This window comes from Fomitopsis serialis (genome assembly GCF_022376445.1).
Source record: "Fomitopsis serialis strain Sig1Antser10 chromosome Unknown B0H18scaffold_38, whole genome shotgun sequence".
NCBI classification, from domain to species: domain Eukaryota; kingdom Fungi; phylum Basidiomycota; class Agaricomycetes; order Polyporales; family Fomitopsidaceae; genus Fomitopsis; species Fomitopsis serialis.
In genome coordinates this window covers 60,782-78,507 of record NW_025954998.1, presented here as the reverse complement: position 1 = coordinate 78,507, position 17,726 = coordinate 60,782, and the positions used below count along the sequence as shown (strand labels likewise).

At 57.6% G+C, this 17,726-nt stretch overlaps 7 protein-coding genes across 7 annotated transcripts; 4 read left to right on the top strand and 3 right to left on the bottom strand.

Moving 5' to 3' along the window:
- The first annotated feature begins 87 nt into the window (after positions 1–87).
- On the top strand, positions 88–2,143 carry B0H18DRAFT_1010513 (uncharacterized protein). Its single transcript, XM_048028926.1, has 8 exons — positions 88–393; positions 541–1,291; positions 1,343–1,426; positions 1,485–1,514; positions 1,570–1,689; positions 1,744–1,845; positions 1,966–2,078; positions 2,121–2,143. The coding sequence occupies exons 1-6, from the start codon at positions 248–250 to the stop codon at positions 1,798–1,800; spliced, it is 1,188 nt and encodes a 395-aa protein (XP_047892778.1). The 5' UTR covers positions 88–247; the 3' UTR covers positions 1,801–1,845; positions 1,966–2,078; positions 2,121–2,143.
- On the bottom strand, positions 2,139–2,731 carry B0H18DRAFT_394015 (uncharacterized protein). The gene is made up of 2 exons (XM_048037908.1): positions 2,553–2,731; positions 2,139–2,470 (listed from the first exon to the last, which is right to left on the bottom strand). Exons 1-2 carry the CDS (start codon positions 2,639–2,641, stop codon positions 2,248–2,250), a joined length of 312 nt encoding a protein of 103 aa, XP_047892777.1. The 5' UTR covers positions 2,642–2,731; the 3' UTR covers positions 2,139–2,247.
- On the bottom strand, positions 2,732–5,041 carry B0H18DRAFT_393970 (UTP--glucose-1-phosphate uridylyltransferase). Its single transcript, XM_048037907.1, has 8 exons — positions 4,778–5,041; positions 4,507–4,602; positions 4,374–4,450; positions 3,556–4,316; positions 3,074–3,493; positions 2,968–3,024; positions 2,879–2,907; positions 2,732–2,830 (listed from the first exon to the last, which is right to left on the bottom strand). Exons 1-8 carry the CDS (start codon positions 4,880–4,882, stop codon positions 2,822–2,824), a joined length of 1,554 nt encoding a protein of 517 aa, XP_047892776.1. The 5' UTR covers positions 4,883–5,041; the 3' UTR covers positions 2,732–2,821.
- Positions 5,042–6,405: 1,364 nt separating this feature from the next.
- B0H18DRAFT_1010506 (uncharacterized protein) lies at positions 6,406–7,966 on the top strand (the record flags this gene model as incomplete). The annotated part of the gene is made up of 6 exons (XM_048028925.1): positions 6,406–7,116; positions 7,148–7,230; positions 7,288–7,404; positions 7,473–7,566; positions 7,634–7,683; positions 7,725–7,966. The coding sequence occupies exons 1-6, from the start codon at positions 6,875–6,877 to the stop codon at positions 7,964–7,966; spliced, it is 828 nt and encodes a 275-aa protein (XP_047892775.1). The 5' UTR covers positions 6,406–6,874.
- Positions 7,967–8,201: 235 nt separating this feature from the next.
- On the top strand, positions 8,202–9,457 carry B0H18DRAFT_1010505 (40S ribosomal protein S8). The gene is made up of 6 exons (XM_048028924.1): positions 8,202–8,261; positions 8,399–8,637; positions 8,726–8,830; positions 8,890–8,998; positions 9,066–9,190; positions 9,247–9,457. The coding sequence occupies exons 1-6, from the start codon at positions 8,258–8,260 to the stop codon at positions 9,298–9,300; spliced, it is 636 nt and encodes a 211-aa protein (XP_047892774.1). The 5' UTR covers positions 8,202–8,257; the 3' UTR covers positions 9,301–9,457.
- A 169-nt stretch (positions 9,458–9,626) lies between these two features.
- Positions 9,627–14,894, top strand: B0H18DRAFT_1010500 (uncharacterized protein). The gene is made up of 12 exons (XM_048028923.1): positions 9,627–9,936; positions 10,006–10,067; positions 10,127–10,189; positions 11,015–11,321; positions 11,378–11,495; positions 11,555–12,725; positions 12,788–13,344; positions 13,380–13,405; positions 13,438–13,667; positions 13,841–14,027; positions 14,069–14,133; positions 14,168–14,894. Exons 1-12 carry the CDS (start codon positions 9,721–9,723, stop codon positions 14,568–14,570), a joined length of 3,405 nt encoding a protein of 1,134 aa, XP_047892773.1. The 5' UTR covers positions 9,627–9,720; the 3' UTR covers positions 14,571–14,894.
- B0H18DRAFT_1010498 (chaperonin-containing T-complex zeta subunit Cct6) lies at positions 14,895–17,012 on the bottom strand. Its single transcript, XM_048028922.1, has 8 exons — positions 16,867–17,012; positions 16,530–16,810; positions 16,310–16,472; positions 16,063–16,258; positions 15,752–16,012; positions 15,263–15,698; positions 15,088–15,206; positions 14,895–15,039 (listed from the first exon to the last, which is right to left on the bottom strand). Exons 1-8 carry the CDS (start codon positions 16,982–16,984, stop codon positions 14,958–14,960), a joined length of 1,656 nt encoding a protein of 551 aa, XP_047892772.1. The 5' UTR covers positions 16,985–17,012; the 3' UTR covers positions 14,895–14,957.
- Positions 17,013–17,726: the final 714 nt, after the last annotated feature.

Here is a 17,726-nt window from a genome sequence, read left to right as displayed (position 1 = left end):
GTCGTGCGGAGGGGTCGTGACCGTGTTCTGCGCGCCAGATCCAGATCTGTGCACGTATTCGCGCCCAGCGGCCGCAGTGCCGGCGCTCGCTGTGTCGTTCGTCTCTCCCACCATCTGCGATCAGTGTATTCGAGCGGGCGAGTTGGGTCAACGACTCTGACTTTCGACACTGCAATTGTAGACCTAGTACGTTGCCAAGATGGTGGTGTTGGGGGACGCGAGGCCTAATAACCGTGCCAGAAGCACGATGTACTTGAATCAGAACAATCGTGGTCGCCGCGCCTCACAGCCTGCTAAGAATGGCCGCGCGGCCCGCCCTGCCAACGGGGCTGCCGCACCACCCCCGTATACCCCATACCAAGGAACGAACTCGTATGTGCAGTGCGTAGGACAGTTAGACATGCGCTGATATTTTGCTAGCGGGCATAACTACCAGCCGAATACAGCCCGCCGCCAGTACAATCCGTATGGCCAAAACAGGTATGCCTCGATACCTGCATTACTCGGTGAACACGATTTGTTGAGTCGCTGTTGATTTAGTGGGCCTAGCGAGAGATCGCCCCTCAACGGCGATCTCCCTCGACATGGCTATCGAACTGAGCCGCCCCCACCGCCGATCAAGCGTCCGAACAAGGCGCGGGCGGTTCCCAAATGGGTCTGGATCCTGTTTGTAGCGGCTTTCATCGTGGGGATCGTGGTCACGGTCTTTGGCATACTACAGACCTGCCGTGCCAACAGACAGACCCACCGCGCCGACGCCCTAGACCGCCGCCTGGCGGAGTACCCACCCACGCGCGTGGAGCTCGACGCGCTCAAGGCAGAGTGGGCGGAGGAGCGCACGACGCACGAGGCGCAGTACGAGACGTGGGCGCACGACCGCGGGGTGTTCGAGGAGGAGCGCGAGGCGTGGCGCGTCGCGGGGAAGGAGCACGAGATGGACAAGGAGCGGTGGGTGAGGGGGCGGCGCGCGTACGACGCGGATACGGGGCGGTGGAGGCGCGCGATGCAGGGGTATGAGGCGGCGAAGAGGAGGTGGGCGGAGGAGCAGGAGGGGTGGGCGCGTCAGAGGGAGACACGCGAGCGGGAGTGGACGGAGGAGGCGGACCAGCACCGCGTGCACGAGGGTAATGTGCTGGGCTTGTCTTGGGGGCAGATTGAGAGCCACCAGTGCGTCCGCTATGGGACTCGGGAGTATACGGCGCACCTTGCCTTTGATGTGAAGGAGGCGTGCCAGCATATGCCCATCGTTGTCAATGGCGCTGCGGTCAGCACGCCTCACGAGTGCGTCATGGTGGGTCGCGACGTCCATCTGTTCGTATGATTATTGATGCACGGACTGCAGGAAGGAGACACTCTTGTGAGCCGCTGGAACATCGACCAGGGCGAAGCAGCATGCAAGCCCTACTGGGGCGACCTGTATGACAAGGTTCGTCAGTTCGACAATCAGACTCTACCGGTGCAGGGTTGATTGGGCCGTGTTGCAGGGTTGTATTGGCCAGGGCTCTGGCAAGCACGTAAGTCCTCCCTGTCTCCCGTCATCATACAATACGCGCTCACCCACTGCTGCAGCGCTTCGAAGCCCGTCTGTGGGATCTTCATGGTGACATGGATTGGATGGTCATGTGTGCCACCACCCCCACCGACATCCGTGGCCAGCGTTTTGATGGCCCGACGCATTGCGAAAACCGAGTATGTCAACCTTTGAACCCATACCCGCATACAGCTTGGCTTACTTGTTTGCAGGGCGCATTCTATGGGATGGTCGGCATGTGGGACGTCAACGACTCTCAGTGCCAGTGAATGAATCCCATTCAGTAGAGCTTCAATACTTTCCGGTTTCAATGTGAGTACGTCGACGTTTTCCGACTGATGATGCTCGTCTGACAAAACCTGGGCAGGTAACGACGAATTACCTGACTACAGGTTGTACTATACGTCGCAATCTCTCGTCTCTCGCTCTTCGCTGTCAGTTCTTGTTCTGTCTACGCTGTCGCTCTCCGGTCACTGTTGTGTGTACCAATCACGCTGTCCGCTCGCACGTCCGTTCGTATGTCGCCGTCTCATACATGTATGGTCGTGAATGTGAACTTGATTATTAGTCGAACACGCTGTTATGGGAAGGTATCGAAAGTCTGGCTCTGCTGCGCGACAGCCTGACTGGGAGACCCAGCGCCCGCCCGCCAGCATATCCTGTTTTGAATCCTTTTATTGTCTGCGAGGCCGCCCTATGTAGACAAGGCTCGAGCTCTAGCCTACAAGGGTAGGTAAGGTTCGTGCTGTCGGAGTCAGACCTGGGTATTCGCTTGGCATATCCTTGTGAGCGCAGGACGAATCACAGTGGTGGTTCTCGACGACCAGCCGCATAACTGACGCGCCACCCACGTGACCGCATGCATCCGCGCACCGGTAACAGACAACTTGGACAACACTGCAGTCCAGTACTCTGCACCCCACCCGAAGCCGGTAAACACTACTGAAAATGTGTCAGTGAACAGACTGACCCATTCGCTTCGCACCATATAGTCATATAAGGGCGGTACGAAGTCGCATACCTCCACCGTGGCCCGAAACTCCTGTTCAAGGCATAAGACTTGTACAATAACTTTCGGTGTATTGCAGAGAGCATATGTGTGCCATGCATGCGCCCAAGAAGAGGAACATCTGTCTATCAAAGCAATGCGCCGAATTTAGTTGGCTAGCTTCCGTGATCGTATACCCGTTCGTAAGTGTGCGTGAATGTCCGCAGAGGCGAGCAAGACTGTCCAAACTGGGGTATCTCGTGTGTTGAGGGTGGTCCGTGATGGATTACCGTCGTAGATGCTTAGAGCTCCTGGGAGGAAATGAGAATCGGAATTATAGGAGGATCAGATTTGCTTACAGTCATAGTCAAGTTTCCGGAGAGCAGTCCTAGAAGAGAGCGGTGTCCGTCAGCAGTGTTTCCGTTGAATGCCACACCCTAGAACGTACTGTTTTCCAGCACACAACCGTCGGGAATGTCGATGCGCTGACCCTCATTGGCAACAACTACATCAATCAGTCAGCCTTCACTCGAGGAACACCACAAATCACGCACTGATCACAGTCCCACGTAGCGTGACGTTACGCCCAAAGTAGACATCCCCAGTGACCGTCAAGTGGTCGAGCTCAATGATCTTCGGGATCTTCTTAAACCGCTTCTGGAATTGAGCGATCTTCTTGAAGTGGTCGCCCAGCTTGATCACAGGCGTCGTCGAGAACATCCTGTTCTCGTTCAGGACGAGCTCCCCGTGCTCAAGAGAATATATGTCGCTCTTAATCAGAAGCAGGTCCGAGCACGACTTCACGGGCAAGAAGCGCGAGCGGGGAACGTTCACGCCATGCCCGTTGCGGAAGTGCTTGATCGCTGCGCCGGCGGCGGTCTCGAGCTGGATGACCGCAACGCCGTCGTCGGTCGTCTTGGGGTTGATGATGATGTCGAGCTCCATGCCTTCGCCCTCCATGATACGCTTGAGCGCTGTCGGATGTCGCGACAATGGTGAGCATCTGAACGTTCTACGAGCGTGAGACAGCACGGACCCTTCAAGTTGACCCAGAGGTTGTTCGTGTTGAAGATCTTGAACTTCCGCACGGACTTGAAGTCCTCGACGTGCTCCGATGGCACCTGCGCGATCTCGAGCAGCTGGATGTTGCCTTCGTAGTCGATGAGGGTACCGCCCTTGACGTCCGCCTTTGTCTTGTCAGTGACCTCCATGATGAATTCCGACTGTGATTCGATCATGTGCTGCAGGATGGTCTCGTCCACCACTGCACCCAAGTTGTCCGAGTTTGAGACGAAGAGGTACTCCTTGCCCTCGCCCAGCAGCTGATCGAGCACACCGCTCTGGTATAGAGCGTTGTACAGATCACCGTGGCCGGGTGGGTACCACTTGCTCTTGTCGTCCGCCGAATGCTTCGGCGCGGGCGTGAGGGCCTCCTTGAGGATGCGCGGATAGCGCGACTGGTTGAACGTCGTGATCCTCAGCTGCTGGTTCGCGTACTTCTTGATGATGCGCAGCGTATCCTCGTGCGTGTTGAAGGACGTCATCAGGATGAGCGGCACGTCTACCTTGTGCGCCGTGTTGAGGTGCTCAATCTGGCGCACGGTCAGGTCGAGGAAGGTCATGTCCTCCTTGACTTCGAGTGCGGACTTGGCGCCCGTCATGCCCATCGACGTGCCGAGGCCGCCGTTGACCTTGAGCACCGCGAGTTTGTTGAGGTTCTTGGGGTCGGGGTTAGTGGGCAGCTGGTCGTAGGGCACGATCTGGTCCGCGCCGGGAGACCTGATGTTGTCCCAGACGCTGGAGGGGTGGCGTAAGCACCGCGGCGCGATCGCAGCATTTGCAGGCACGACTCACAGCTCCTTGCTCTCCGCTTTCTCCGCCAGGTATCGAGTGAAGAGATAGAAGAAGGACTGCATTTCTGTGTCGAACATCTGCCACCGCGCGGCGGTCAGTGCCCCGGAGTTGCGCAGATTCGGAGGGATCGCACCTTCTTTGTCTTGGAATCCGAGACTGTGCTCACGAGCCTGTTGAGCTCATTGCGCATGTTCTTCGTTGCAACACCCGTCGTCGCGGTCTTGAAGTGCTGTTTCCGGTGATGGAAGTGCCATAGGACACGGAAGGACGCCGTCAGTGCGACCATTGCGTACAAGATAAGAGAAACACAGCGAATGCTCCGAGAACGAGAGTATATGGGACTCTAGAGCCCGCCATGCTTCCCGCACGAGCGGCGCAGCGAAAAGGTTGCAGGACGCACGTACCATGGCAGACACGCCCCGTGTGCGAGGCGTCTTCTCGCTGGGCGAGGGGGAGAGGCGGCTGTAGCCGGACTGACCGTTGCCGAGCGGGTTCAGGAAGCTTGCCATGCTGCGGACGAAGAGACAGAGGGAGAGGAGGAGGAGGAGTGGGCGTGTCGCGGTGAGGCCTTGAGGCTGGGCGGCCTTGCGCGACTGCTGTGCCTGCGTGTCCCAAGCGCGCTCAGATCGTGTACGATCTCAATCGTGATCCTACTCTGTATGTAGATCCCATCGGGCGTCCCCTGTAGACTCGGAGTTGGTACAAGTCCTCGACATACTGCAGCAGACTGGTGCAACTGTCTAGGCGAAGGGGCAACATTCATGGGAATCCACTTGTGCTCCTAGTCTCCCAGTGAGGCGCGCAGCTAATGCTGGCGAGTGTGGACATCTTCTGCGGTGAGTGGTTGCACATTGAAATGGTGCGGAGTCTCGAGCTCCCCAGGGACGTGCTCCGAATCAGCTGAGTGCTTCCACAGATGCAAGAGAACCACTGGGTGAGAACTGGAGCCCCAGGCATCCTTCAGAACACACTGGACCTCCGTTATACCGTACAGCGCCGGTCGGAAGAAAGATCGTCACAACCTCAGCCACGAAAACGTGTTCACAGCAAGGCAATTGGATACAGTTACGTGCGCAGAGGCACTACATACCACGCAATCGAAAGAGAGAGAAAACACTAGACCACTTACGACTGTCAGTCACGGCGACATGGAAGAGTTAAGAGAGCAATGTAATGTAAACAAAACCGTACAGATTGCGTGCTCTGACAGCTGTTTGACAGAGCAAACTCTTCCAAAGGCGGTGGACGAGCAGTCATCGGACCATCACGAAGATTGAGGCTGCCGTTCATCTCGGTGAAGCGTATGTGCTACTTATCTGCGCGTGAGAAGTCACAGAGACTCTGATGAGCGGTCCAGGGCAATTGAATCCAAGTAAGTTCAAAGACATCCGAATCACTGGCAAAAGTCAGCTGAAGGCAGTGAGATACACACGGCAGCTACTGACAGACATGGCGAACTTTGCAGTGAAGGCTGCTTACTTTGTGCGTTTCCCGTAAGGATAACAAGAGTGCTGCGACAAAATCCATACCGGCCCACTGAGTTCGAGCTCATGGGCGAGATACAGTACCTCTGCCAGGCGGTATCCGCAGAAGAGCCGACCGACGTCGACTGTGCTACCGAGCACTTAGCACTGCGATGAAGGCATGTGGGAACCGCTGAATGCAACTCTGATTGACAAACCAATAGTTGTTAGGACTGGTCGAGAATCAAGTACTGTAATCACTGCGCGTCAAGCGGAATTTTCTGACAGGATATATGTGGGAAAGGCAAGATTTCCTGCGCTTTCCCGCCGTATTTCCTCGGAGGATATGGGACGAAAAGGCGCAGGTAAAACAAGATTTCCGAATCATTTCCGAGCACTTTCCCCACCCAATCCGCCAGGTATCCTCGCTCGCATCCCTAGCTCGCGTCTCCTGCTTCACTTCAGCTTCGTTATATTAGATCATTGGTATGTATTTTATGATGCTATGTACACATTGGACAGGCCCAACCGTCAACGCGTTAGCGAGCTGCCAGGCAACAGTATACGTAGGACCTAGATAGCGCCGAGCACGGATGAGATGCGCGACCCCGACCTGTACCTGCCTGTGTACAGGTGCTGCGCGGTTCGACGCGGGTTGTGCAGCTCGTCCTGCATGGGCCAGGCGAGTGGGTGAGCAAGCGGGCTGGCTAGCAGGAAGATGGGTGGACGGCCGAGAAGGGCAAGTGGGCAATAAGACAAGCACGAGCAGGCATGTGGGAGAGTGGGAGAGCTGGCTAGAGGGGGAGCACAGGCGGGCAAGAACGAGCGGGCGCCGGGCAGGAAGGCGAGCGGGCAAGAGGCGAGGGGGGAAGAGAGCCTGAGGGTGAACGAGCGGTCGGACAATAAGCCGAGTGGGCGAGCAAGCAGGCGGGCGAGGTGACGGAGGGCGAGAAGGACGACGAGCGCAGGCGAGCGGGTGACGAGGGCGAGCGAGCAGTGTGCGAGCAAGCAGGTAGTAAGCAAAATAGCAAGAGGGCGATGTCTCAGCCTCGTACCTGGCTCGCTGCTGGACCCATAGTCATCATGTCGAGTGCGCACAAAACTAGTTTCCGAGAATGCCGCACCTATTTTAGTACCGCTGACTTCATTCTGTTACCCATGTGCGAAACCAGACTCGGGGACCATGCCATTTGCAGCGGCAACAGACTCGGAGCCATCGGAGCGAAAATTACCGTACCAGAAATGTGCTGTAGGGCCGGAAGATCACTTTCCGCATCATGGTCAGCGATGTACACGTTCCGAACCTGGGAGTTTTACGTACCTTTTCTGTAAAGCTTTCTCGCGAATTCGCGTCTTCTCCCCGGCCTGCGCGAGGAGCGGCTGTATGACACCGTGTGCGTGCCGTAGAAGGCTAATATTGAGCTCACAAATGATGGCAATTAAAGCGGAAGTACTTACGAGCAGACAGGAAATTTCTACTTTCCCGAGTTTGTCAGCTGTTTTGAGCCATGGACTCCGGATGATCATCGTTTGCGAGACGGTGCCGTGGCGGCGTATGCTTACATCGGGTAAGTCCCTCCCTCCGATCGAGATCACAGACATGCTCACAGAGTGGCGGTTTGAACTCAAAGACGAGCGCGCGACTCGGACCAACTGTCCAAAACAGACCAACGCGGACGCCGTCCTCCGCCGCCGCCGCTGGCCGCCCACCTCCTGCAAGTCGAACCCAGGTCAGTCCGTCGCTGCGCGCATCGCAATGCAGCTCGTTCAACCCCAGCCATACTCACTCACCTGTAGGTCTTGTGTGCGCACGCCGCAGTGCCACACTAGCTACTCGATCTCCAGTCGTGCCTGCATGATTCGCCTGACTCGGACTGCTACGCCTTAGGCTTGAACCGCATTGCATACCACAAAGGGGCCTTGAACACGCGACTCGACGGTTGCAACTTTGCATGGAGGTGGGAGTTGTGGATCAAGGATGTCGATGAGGTGGATGTATGCGCGAAAGCCACGATGCCCGCGACGCGTCGTGGTAATACGTCACGAGCTCGCGTCATGGTGGCTCCAAATCAGGCTCCAATCGAGGAAAGAGAGGGAAAGAGGCAGGACATCGGTCGGGCGCGATATTAATAGGTAAGGTACAGAATATACCGTCTCTCCCCCGCTTATTCCACGTGGAAATTTCGCGTTGAAGTGCAGTGAATAGAGGCGGAGTCGATGATGGTCGGCAGCTGCCCAAGGAGTCACCGAAGCGTCGCCGAGGCGAAGAGCGCGGGTGGCTGAGGGTGGCTGACCTGTGGCTGGGTTTCACGCCCCGACTGATGTGTGTGAACCTTATTCGAGGAACTGCAATCGCCGCCATCCACAGTTACTGCAAGCAGCGCCCGACTTGACCAACCCCCAAGCCTCAAGACATTCAACATGGGTAAGTGCTGCCCCTGTTGTCAGCGAATGCACCTCTGATGGCCATGCCTCTCTCCGATTACATTTGCCGTCCCAATTGTGCTCCCACCGCAATCTTTGCACCTGCGATGCTTGCTCGACCGACGGTACACTGACTAGGTATCTCGCGTAGCTCGCGGCACAAACGCTCGGCGACGGGTGCGCAACGCCCCGCGTACCGCAAGAAGAGAAAGTTCGAGCTCGGCCGCCAGCCTGCGATGACGAAGCTGGGCGCAAAGCGGATCCACAGCGTGCGGGTTCGCGGCGGGAACCTCAAGTACCGCGCCCTCCGTCTCGACTCGGGCAACTTTGCGTGGGGCTCCGAGCACGTTACTCGGAAGACGAGGATTATTGGTGTCGTGAGTGTCACTTTCTGCTATTCGGGTGGCTAGGGCATTAGACCGGGGATGGGTAGATTACGAGGGACTAATTGCGATTGGTTAATAGGTGTACAACGCCTCCAACAACGAGCTTGTGCGAACAAACACGCTCGTGAAGAGCGCTATCATCCAGGTCGATGCGACGCCGTTCCGCCAGTGGTATGAGTCTCACGTACGTACAGTGGTCGATTATGGTGTAAATGCGGTTCTCACGCCGTGCTTCTCTTTCAGTACGCGGCACCCGTGACGAAGCGGGGTGCGAAGAAGGATACGACCGAGACGACGGAGGAGAAAAAACTGTCGAACCACGCGCAGCGCAAGTACGAGGAGCGCAAGAAGGGTGAGCGCGCGTGTGTGCAGGCTATAGTGGGGCGCAAAATTTCTGACCGTGTCCCGTGGCGATACAGAGGCGAAGGTTGACCCGTTGCTGGAGACACAGTTTGCTGCTGGACGGCTGTACGCGGCGATTAGCAGCCGACCGGGCCAGTCTGGACGTGCGGACGGGTACGTGCTGGAGGGCAAGGAACTCGAGGTGGTGGTTGCCAATCGGGGCGTTCTTAGAGATAGTGCTGATGAGATCTGGGGTAGTTCTACCTCCGGAAGCTCCGGACGGGCAAGCAGAAGCACGCGCATGCGGCATGAGTTGGGTGTGATGTTGTGGGGGCCTGCGAGAGGGGTGGCGTCCGGCGGCGGGTGTATAGTACAAAACTGCTACTGCTATGTCTGTCCTATGCACCGCCTTTCGATGATTTTCTGTATGTCCGTACTGTATGCAATGCGTGCCCGCTGTCGGAACGAAGCAACGAGCGAGTGGCGAGCGTGAGCAGCCAAGCCACAGGGCAGAGCGAGCGACAGTGCCCTGTCCACAAAAGCGGTGAGATGATGTCAGCGCCTGCGACGGCGCACCAGGCCACACACACAGACGCCCGCACGCGACTGCCACAAGGCCTGCCGCCGGTCGCGTCTTGTCCGCGTCTTTCACCTCCTCTTCACCCGCCACCTGCCTCCCCCTCGCCGTCCCTCCCCCTCCGTTCGTCCCCTCCCCCTCCACCGCTGAGGAGTATGCCTCAGCCTAAGGCGGGCACCAGCTCGTTGTCCAAATGGCGCCCCACCAAGATCATGAACATGCGCGACCTCTCCCGGGACGACGACTTTCTCAGCCACCTGCTCGTCGAGAAACTCGGCACCGGCGCCGTCCCCCTCATCGTGCACAAGATGGACGCCAACCGCTCGATCCCCAAGGCCGACCCCGACGATCTCATCCGCATCGTCCGCCGTGTAAGCCCGCCACTTCACGCCCCTGTCCGCGCCCGCGACGCGTCGGATTTAATGCTGTTTTTTTCCCAGCTCGTCACCGCGCGCGGCCAGCCGCAGAATGCGATCCGCGACGCCGTCGACGACCTCCTGACGTGCGTGTGCCCGCCCCTGTCCGCTCTGTCATCGCCGCTCACATGCCCACCCCACCCAGCCTCGACGCGGTCCGCTATTACCTAAGGGGCTACGAACCAAAGCAGATCAACGCGTTTGCCACGTACGTCCCTCTTCCTCTCGATAGACCTGGAGGCGTCCGACGCTCTGTCGCCAACTCGACGCCCACCGCGGGAGGCTCGGGAAAAGACGCGGAAGGGCTGGCAGCCGAGATTGAACGAGCACGAGAAGCCGCGGCACCTTCTCGCCATCTGCGCATCGCGTCCCTGCCTTTTGCGCCGCAAACGCCGACCCCGTTCGCGCTGAGAATTGGGGTTTCACCGTGGCGCATTTCGACGCGCCTGTGCGCGATCCGAAGTTCAACTCTATGCGCCTAATGACCCCGCGACGGGTTTTGGGTGTTGCGTTTCGCTCGGAGTGTTACGTCGTTGGCGCCGCGGCTTTTGAACCTCAAACAGACTGCGTGGTCAAGGGACTGCGCGGTGGCATTCGGCAGGACAACCCTGTATGTGCGCGTGCAGCGATCTGACATCTGTGTCCGCGTCGCTGTTTCCTGTCACCATACTGTGGTGACTGGAAGCAGTGGTACAAACGCCACATGTCGAGACGTTGGTGAACTGGTATATGCAGCTTGACCTGCATATGTGCGCACAGTTCGTCGCATCCACAAGTGCACGCGAGGGACCGCATTGTATCGTTCAGCTGCCGCGGATGACGGAACACACTCGTGCATGCCACTCTGTCATCTGTGGCTACGCCGCTGCCTTCCGTCACCGCGCTGTGATGGCTCGGACCAAACGCCAAGGTGGCCGAGATGTAGATTGATCGGAGTGATCTGCGTATACGAACATGGGTCGTCGCGCCGCTATTGGATGCTCTCCGGGCTAATGATCTGCATGTCTGAGCGTTGTTGCTGATACTCTAGCAGACACGCATCCCGCTACTTCGAACTCTACCTCCCTTCAGGCTCAATAGAGATCGCGCACACGTCGCGATACTCGCACAAGACGGGCAAGTCCGAGCTGTGCATACTGGCGACGCGACCACTCATGCCGGGCATGGTGATCACCGAGCTGAAGGGGTCGATGGCGGACCTTACCGAGGAGGAAGACCTGGAACTGAAGCGCATTGGCGAGGGATCCGACGGCGTGGCCATTAGGCGCGATTTCAGCGTCATTCATTCGAAACAGCTCAAGAAGAACCACCTGTTCCTCGGACCTGCGCGCTTCGTGAACGTGAGTCGCCCGCCTAACCTGGTTTATGTGCGCTAACATGGTGGTGGCGCCTGTAGCATGACTGCGACCACAACGTCGAGCTGTTCCGTGAGGGGCGCTATATCACGTTTCGTGTCATAAAGCCTATTGGCGTCGGAGAGGAAGTAACAGCGCATTACGGGATGGATACTGTGAGTCGTGTCTCTGGTACTGTGCCCGATCAGTGTCTCTGACGCGAGACGCCTCCGTGACAGTCGGCGGGAAGAACAGACACTGTTTGTGCGAGACGTGCGAGAAGCATGGGCGCGGTGGATATGCAGTGCACTCGTCTGACGACGAACTCTCCGACTCGGCGTCGGGCTCACCAAAGCAGCCCCGCGCGCGACGGGTGGCCGAGTCCAGTGATTCGGAGGAGTCCGAGCACGAAGAAGTCGATGTGAACGAGCGACGCACACGACGAGGCGTGTATGCGGTCGTGAAGGAGAGCGAGAAGGGGAAAGAGAATGAGTTGCCTGGGCAGAGCGGCATTGAGCTCGAGGCAGAGGTGGAGCCGGACGTTGCGTCGGAACTCACCTCCCTCGGGTCATCGGGCGCGTCGCTGCCTGATCCGTTGTGTGCAGACGCGGGTGCCGGCCCATCGAAGGGGAATGGGTTAATGACGCCTGACCCGGAGCCCGCCCCGTTGACGGAATGGCTTGCTTCAACAGTAGCCGCGGAGATCCCGAGAGAAGACGATGTGATCCCGCCCTCGACACCGATGATGGCCACTGCGTCGATCAGTGTTGTGTCCACGCCGACATCCACGCCGTCGAGGCATCGCTCGATGATATCAACACGCAGCCGGAAGGCGAAGGAGGAAGCGTCCGCATCGGAGCCTCCAGAGAGCATTAGCGCGTCGATATCGCGAGGACGCGGTCGAGGTCGTGGCAAGGGTGGGCGTACATCCACTGGACGTGGTGACCAGCCGCAAGTCGAGCATAACAGTCAACTGCCAACACCGCCAGACTCGTCTACGTCTGTGAGCGTGCGGTCCTCTTCTCGGATACGAAAGAGCGCGGGCGACCGGGACACCGACAATTCGCGCTTGCCGACGCCTCTTAAAGACAAACCGGACGGTACGACCTCTGCATCTGCCTCAACGGCGGGGGACAAGGGCAAGGGCCGCGAGGACGTCGAGCCTCATTCTGAGACGCGCACTCTCCGGCCGAGGCAGTTCCACCTAGGCGCGTTCGAGGCACAGGCGAAGGCGAAGATGCCGGAGGAGGGGCCGAGAGGTGTAGATGGGAAACTGCTGCCGACGTGTGTGACCTGCCATAACGTGCTGCCTGTGATCCATGTAGAGGGCAAGCCGGTGTGGGGACTTGCGCTGGGGCGGACGGGAAAGCGGGGGAGACCACGCAAGAACGTGAATGTGGAATGCCCCAGGTATGTGAATTTGTTCCAGTATGACAAGTTTGGTGTGCTCACAAACGGTGTACATCTACCAGGTGTATGCGCCATTCTGAGATATACAACCTCAAGTGGCCAGAACGCCTACCTGGCGACGGCAGTACCGCGTTCCTCCCGACGCCCCGAGACACGCGAAACAGCACTCCGATCACGTTCGCCGCCCTCGCCGCACTTGACCGCAAACTCAACTTTGCGACCCACGGGTACGCTCCACCGAAGCGGCCATACAACAAGCGGAAGCTTCAGGAGGTTGAGGAGGACCCGCGCCCTGCGAAGAAGCTGAAGCCCGCCGCACCGACGAGCACCGGCAAACCTCGAGGCCGCCCGCCAAAGAAAAACAAAGTGGGCATGTCGACGAATGCGCAGCTCATTCTAAAGGTCAGCGCGGGTGCGGCGAAAGACAATGCGAAGCCCGTGGCTGCGTCGAAGGGCAAGGAGACAGAGAAGGCGGCGGAAGAGGAGAACAGTCGGCGAAGCGGACGGACCCGCGTGCCCAGTCTGAAGCTCCGCGAGACTGAAACCCCCAACTCCAGGCTTCCGTCGAGGTCAAGGTCGCGCCTTGCTCGGCCTGTCACACCGCCACCGTCTAGCTCGAGTACGGGCTCTGCGCTGTCGGGATTGGAAAGCGAGGTCTACCCGAGCTGCCCCAGACACCCGTAAAGAAGCGGCCTGAGGGTGAAGAGTGGAGAGCCCCAAGGTACCGACGCCCAAGTCTTTGGCAGTCGCTGCGCAGCCGAGGGAGTCGAACGGCAGGTTCGGACGGAAGAATGCCAAGAAGCCGATGGCGTTCGCTGTCGGCGGTCGGAAGAACCGTGCTAAGAGGGTGCTTAAGGGTAACTTCCGGACCAAGGTCAAGACCTCAGGCAAGAGCGACGACAGTGAGTGGGAGTCCGCGGATGAGGGCGCCCCGCATTCCCGGTTGAAGTCATCGACGTGGAGGTCGCGATGGAGGAACCGCTGCCTTGAAAAGGTCGGCGCGTGAGATGGTGGAGGAAGAGGAAGAGGAAGAGCCATCATCAAAGAAAATACGCATGGAGGAGGAGGAAGAGGAGGAGGAAGAGGAGGAAGAAGATGAGAATGCGCGGACGCAGCGATAGCGGCGAGGAACCAGTTTACTTTCGTCCGTCTCTCCTGACCGGAGCTAAGCCTGGAATCGGTCTCCTGCGTGCGCCCAACCCTGTGTCGTTCGCCCGTCGCAATTGGGCGACGGCCCGCGCTGACCCAATATCTAGAGTCACGGACGAGGCGCGTACAACAGATGAAGAAACGGACCTGCCTGTGACTCCGGGCCTGCCCCTGTCGTAGTGTATCACCCGGAGACGGACAGCGCTGAAGAGGACGCGGAACCTCCTTCAATTGTGGCACCGGCACCTTTCGTTGGAAAGTGACGTTGAAGCCCTCTCCGATCAACTCTCTAGACGACGCTGGGCACCACCTCCGCCTCGGTTCTCGACAGAAAAGCAGGAGGATGACTCATCCGCTGAAACGCTGCCTTCAGTGGACCAGCTGGATAGCAGTACGAATCAAGAAGGTTACTGGTCCGATGAGGAGGAGTGGGGTTGGCCCTGGACAGAGTCGGAAGACGGCGGTGAGGAGGAGTTGCCTCGAGTGGAATACCGCGCACCGACAATTATCCCCGAGTCTGGTACTCGCCGCGCACCCGTCAAAGGACTCACTACTACCCATTCTTCCCCTCGTTCCGAGCATTCCGTCGACAAACTCGGTAAAGGCTCGCCGTCCGGTTCATCAGTACTGTCAAAAGTCGCAAGCAAGTCTCCATCCATGAATTGGAAGCGGACTGTTCTCCTCCAAAGGCCCTAAACTTATTCAGTTTGTCGAAGTTACATCCAAGTCGGACAGCAACGCTAGGAGCAGACTATTGACGATAATGACTCGCATCGGAACGTGGACTCGCACTCTGATTCGTACGTATTGTGTAAGCTATCGCGAACGGTACTCTTTCTTGCATCATCCGCTGTGCTAGCCTGAACTGTGTCCTGCATGCTGTTCTTATTGCTCCTTATTCCCATATCCTATCCTATTGGCTCGAGTTGTACCTTACTGGTCGACGCAAAGTCCGTTATTGTGTGTACGATACATACCTTGCCTTTGTAATAGACCGAAGATGCGTCGCTGGCCGTGGATACCCCGTGTAACAGGTTTCAGATTAGCGAGCAAAAGTTGTTGTGATATACATGTGTGATGAGTCTACTGCTGGCCTTCTGGTTTCAATGAACTACGCCCGCACGCAAAATCTCGTCTGTCGACAGCAGTTGACGGCAATACCGAGCTACGGATGTGTTAGCGAACACTTCGACAATAGTATGCGTGTACTCACCAGGAGTGCAGCATCTGTCGCTTAACTCGATAATTGTCCCAGATGCCCTCGACGGTAGGGTCGATGGGCTCTCCGGATTGCAAGTCAAGCCCGACGGCGTTGCCTTCTGCTTGCTCCTCCTTGTGTAGGTGAAATGTCAACACGATATTGATGATCATATACCATACGTCTCTACCTGCAGTGCGACAACCACGTCCTGCACGTCAAACCCACCGTTCGCCGCCAGCGTCTTCGGAATAATGAGCAGTGCCTCCGCGAACGCCTGCACACCCATCTTCGCGCGCCCCTTAGCCGCCTTCTTGACGGGGCCCGTCAAGTGCGCCGCACACGCAACCTCAAATGCGCCCGCACCGGGAATGAGCGCACCGTCCTCGATCGCATTCTTGACCGCACGGAGCCCGTCGCGGAGCGCATCCTGCGTCTGCTGGATCGTGTGCGGGTTCGGGCCCTTGATGAGGAGGGTAACGGACTTCGGGTCCTTGACGTCCTCAACGAAGGTGAATTTGTCCTCACCCAGGGTGTGCTCGTAAACGAGGCCTGCCCAGCCAAGGTCATCGGGCGTGAGATCATCAACTGAGTTCTGGGCGTTTCCACCGCAGACGAGTTGCAGCCTAAGCATCACTTGTTAGATAAGTTCCTGCAAGAATGCACAGGGGATGCCTACCGCTCCATGTTGCGCCGCTTGGCTCGCCGGAGAGCAAATATGCCGTTCTTAGCGAGAATATCAAGACTGAGCGGGTCAATACCCTTTTGGTTGATGACGACAAAGTTTTTCTTTTTCTCATTGGAGTCGACGGCCTGGTCGCACACAAGGTTCTTCAGCTCGACGATCTTCTTGCACTTCGCGTCCGTGAACCGCCGCTCCGACTCGACGAGCTTTTCTCGCTGCTCAGTGGAAGAGTAGAAGAAGCCGGAGTTCACCTCGCTGAACGAATGTCAGGCAGGGAACATCGACGTTGTGAAGCGAAGACTTACGTCTTTTCGTACTCCAAGCTGACGTTGAGGGTGAGGATATAGGCATTCTCCACGCGTTTGGGCATGTCGGGATGCCGCGCACCGTGGTCCAAGACCAGGCCACGAACGAGCTGAGTTTCTGATGCAGTTCTGTGCTGCATCTTCATAATCTCTATCATGTGCAAGTCGATCGGCTCCTGGAATTGGCTCGAAGAATCTAACATATGTCTGAACGAAATGGCCATGAGTCACGACCGGCTGGACTTACCAGGCGATGGGGGAGGAGGGCGGATCGTCAAAACCGCGTCTACAACTGCGGCTGCAAGGGTTTTCGCGAGAGCGGAGTTGACCTTCGTTGCAAGCGAAGTGTGAGCTACGTTGATCAAGGTCGCGCGGTCCACTTTCGATGGCCGTTTGAACGTCTCCAAGAACTATTGGAGGCGATCTGATAAGTCCGTATGCATGACAGAAATGCCATGGGTACGCACCGCAAGAGCCTCCTTCTTAGCTAAGTCAAAACCTGCTGCAATGACAGTTGGATGTACACCCTCTGAGATGTACCGGTCGGCTTGCTTAAGCAGCTCTCCGACCAACAGAACAACAGATGTAGTTCCATCGCCGACCTGGTCATCCTGAGCGACCGCAGTCCGCGCGATCATAGCCGCGGTGGGGTTTTGGATTTGCATCTCGGAGAGGAGCACCTTTCCGTCCTTCGTCATCTTGATCTGACCTGCGCCATCCACGAGCATCTTAAGAGTCCCTCGAGGACCTGCCACCGAGTTGGCCTTAGCAAGTCGCGAATCAAAGAGGCATTTCAGCACGCACCAAGATTGCCTTTCACGACGTTCGCGAGACCCATCGCGCCGGTCGTGTTGACCTGCAGCGCCGCTGCTCGCCGCACGCTCTCCGCTTTCGGGTTGATAAGCTCGATGCTGGACGACATGACGCCGACGACTTTTCGGAACGAGAGAAGAGAGGAGGAGAATTCGAGGAGGATCGCGTCCGTCTGCTTTATGCTGGTTACGTAATCGGCCTCATTTGGGCGACGCGTTTACGACGCGCCCTCGACGCGATCGAACTCGCATGCAGCCACCGTGCCACTCTCCTCTGTCCATGTCTCTCTCATAACGCTTGCCTCATCTTCTCATCACGGACACACTATCAATTGTCTGTGACTTCTAGTGATTTGCGCCGAGGTCGCAGTCCGGTTCCGGTCAGGCCACTCCGAGGCTTCGTTCGTGGTAGTTCGCAGCGAGAGTGCACAGACCAAGGGTAGACAATCAGAGTGTTCCCGTCCGGTACGGAATCCCACTCTAGAACTTGAACTTCTGCCTTACCTGTGACAGAGCAACCATGAATCGCCCTGAACCAGTCCTCATCGAGCTCAACACGCGCTCAATGACCTCGGCCCTTCACTACTATTCGCGAATCACTACGCCGAAACTAGAGCAAGTGCCCCAAGAGTCTGACCTTTTGAAGGCCATTCGACAAAACCTACGTGGAAGTCGCTCAGCCTCAGAGACATTCATCAATATTGCCCGGTATCCCGCCGTAGAAGACAGCCCCCTTCCTCGCACTCCATTGTACACGGAGCCATATGGCGAAGAAGAGCTCAGTTGGGACACGTATAGCGTGTCGTGGACCATTGGGGGTGTCATGCGCAAGAGGTGGGATTTCCGCGAGGA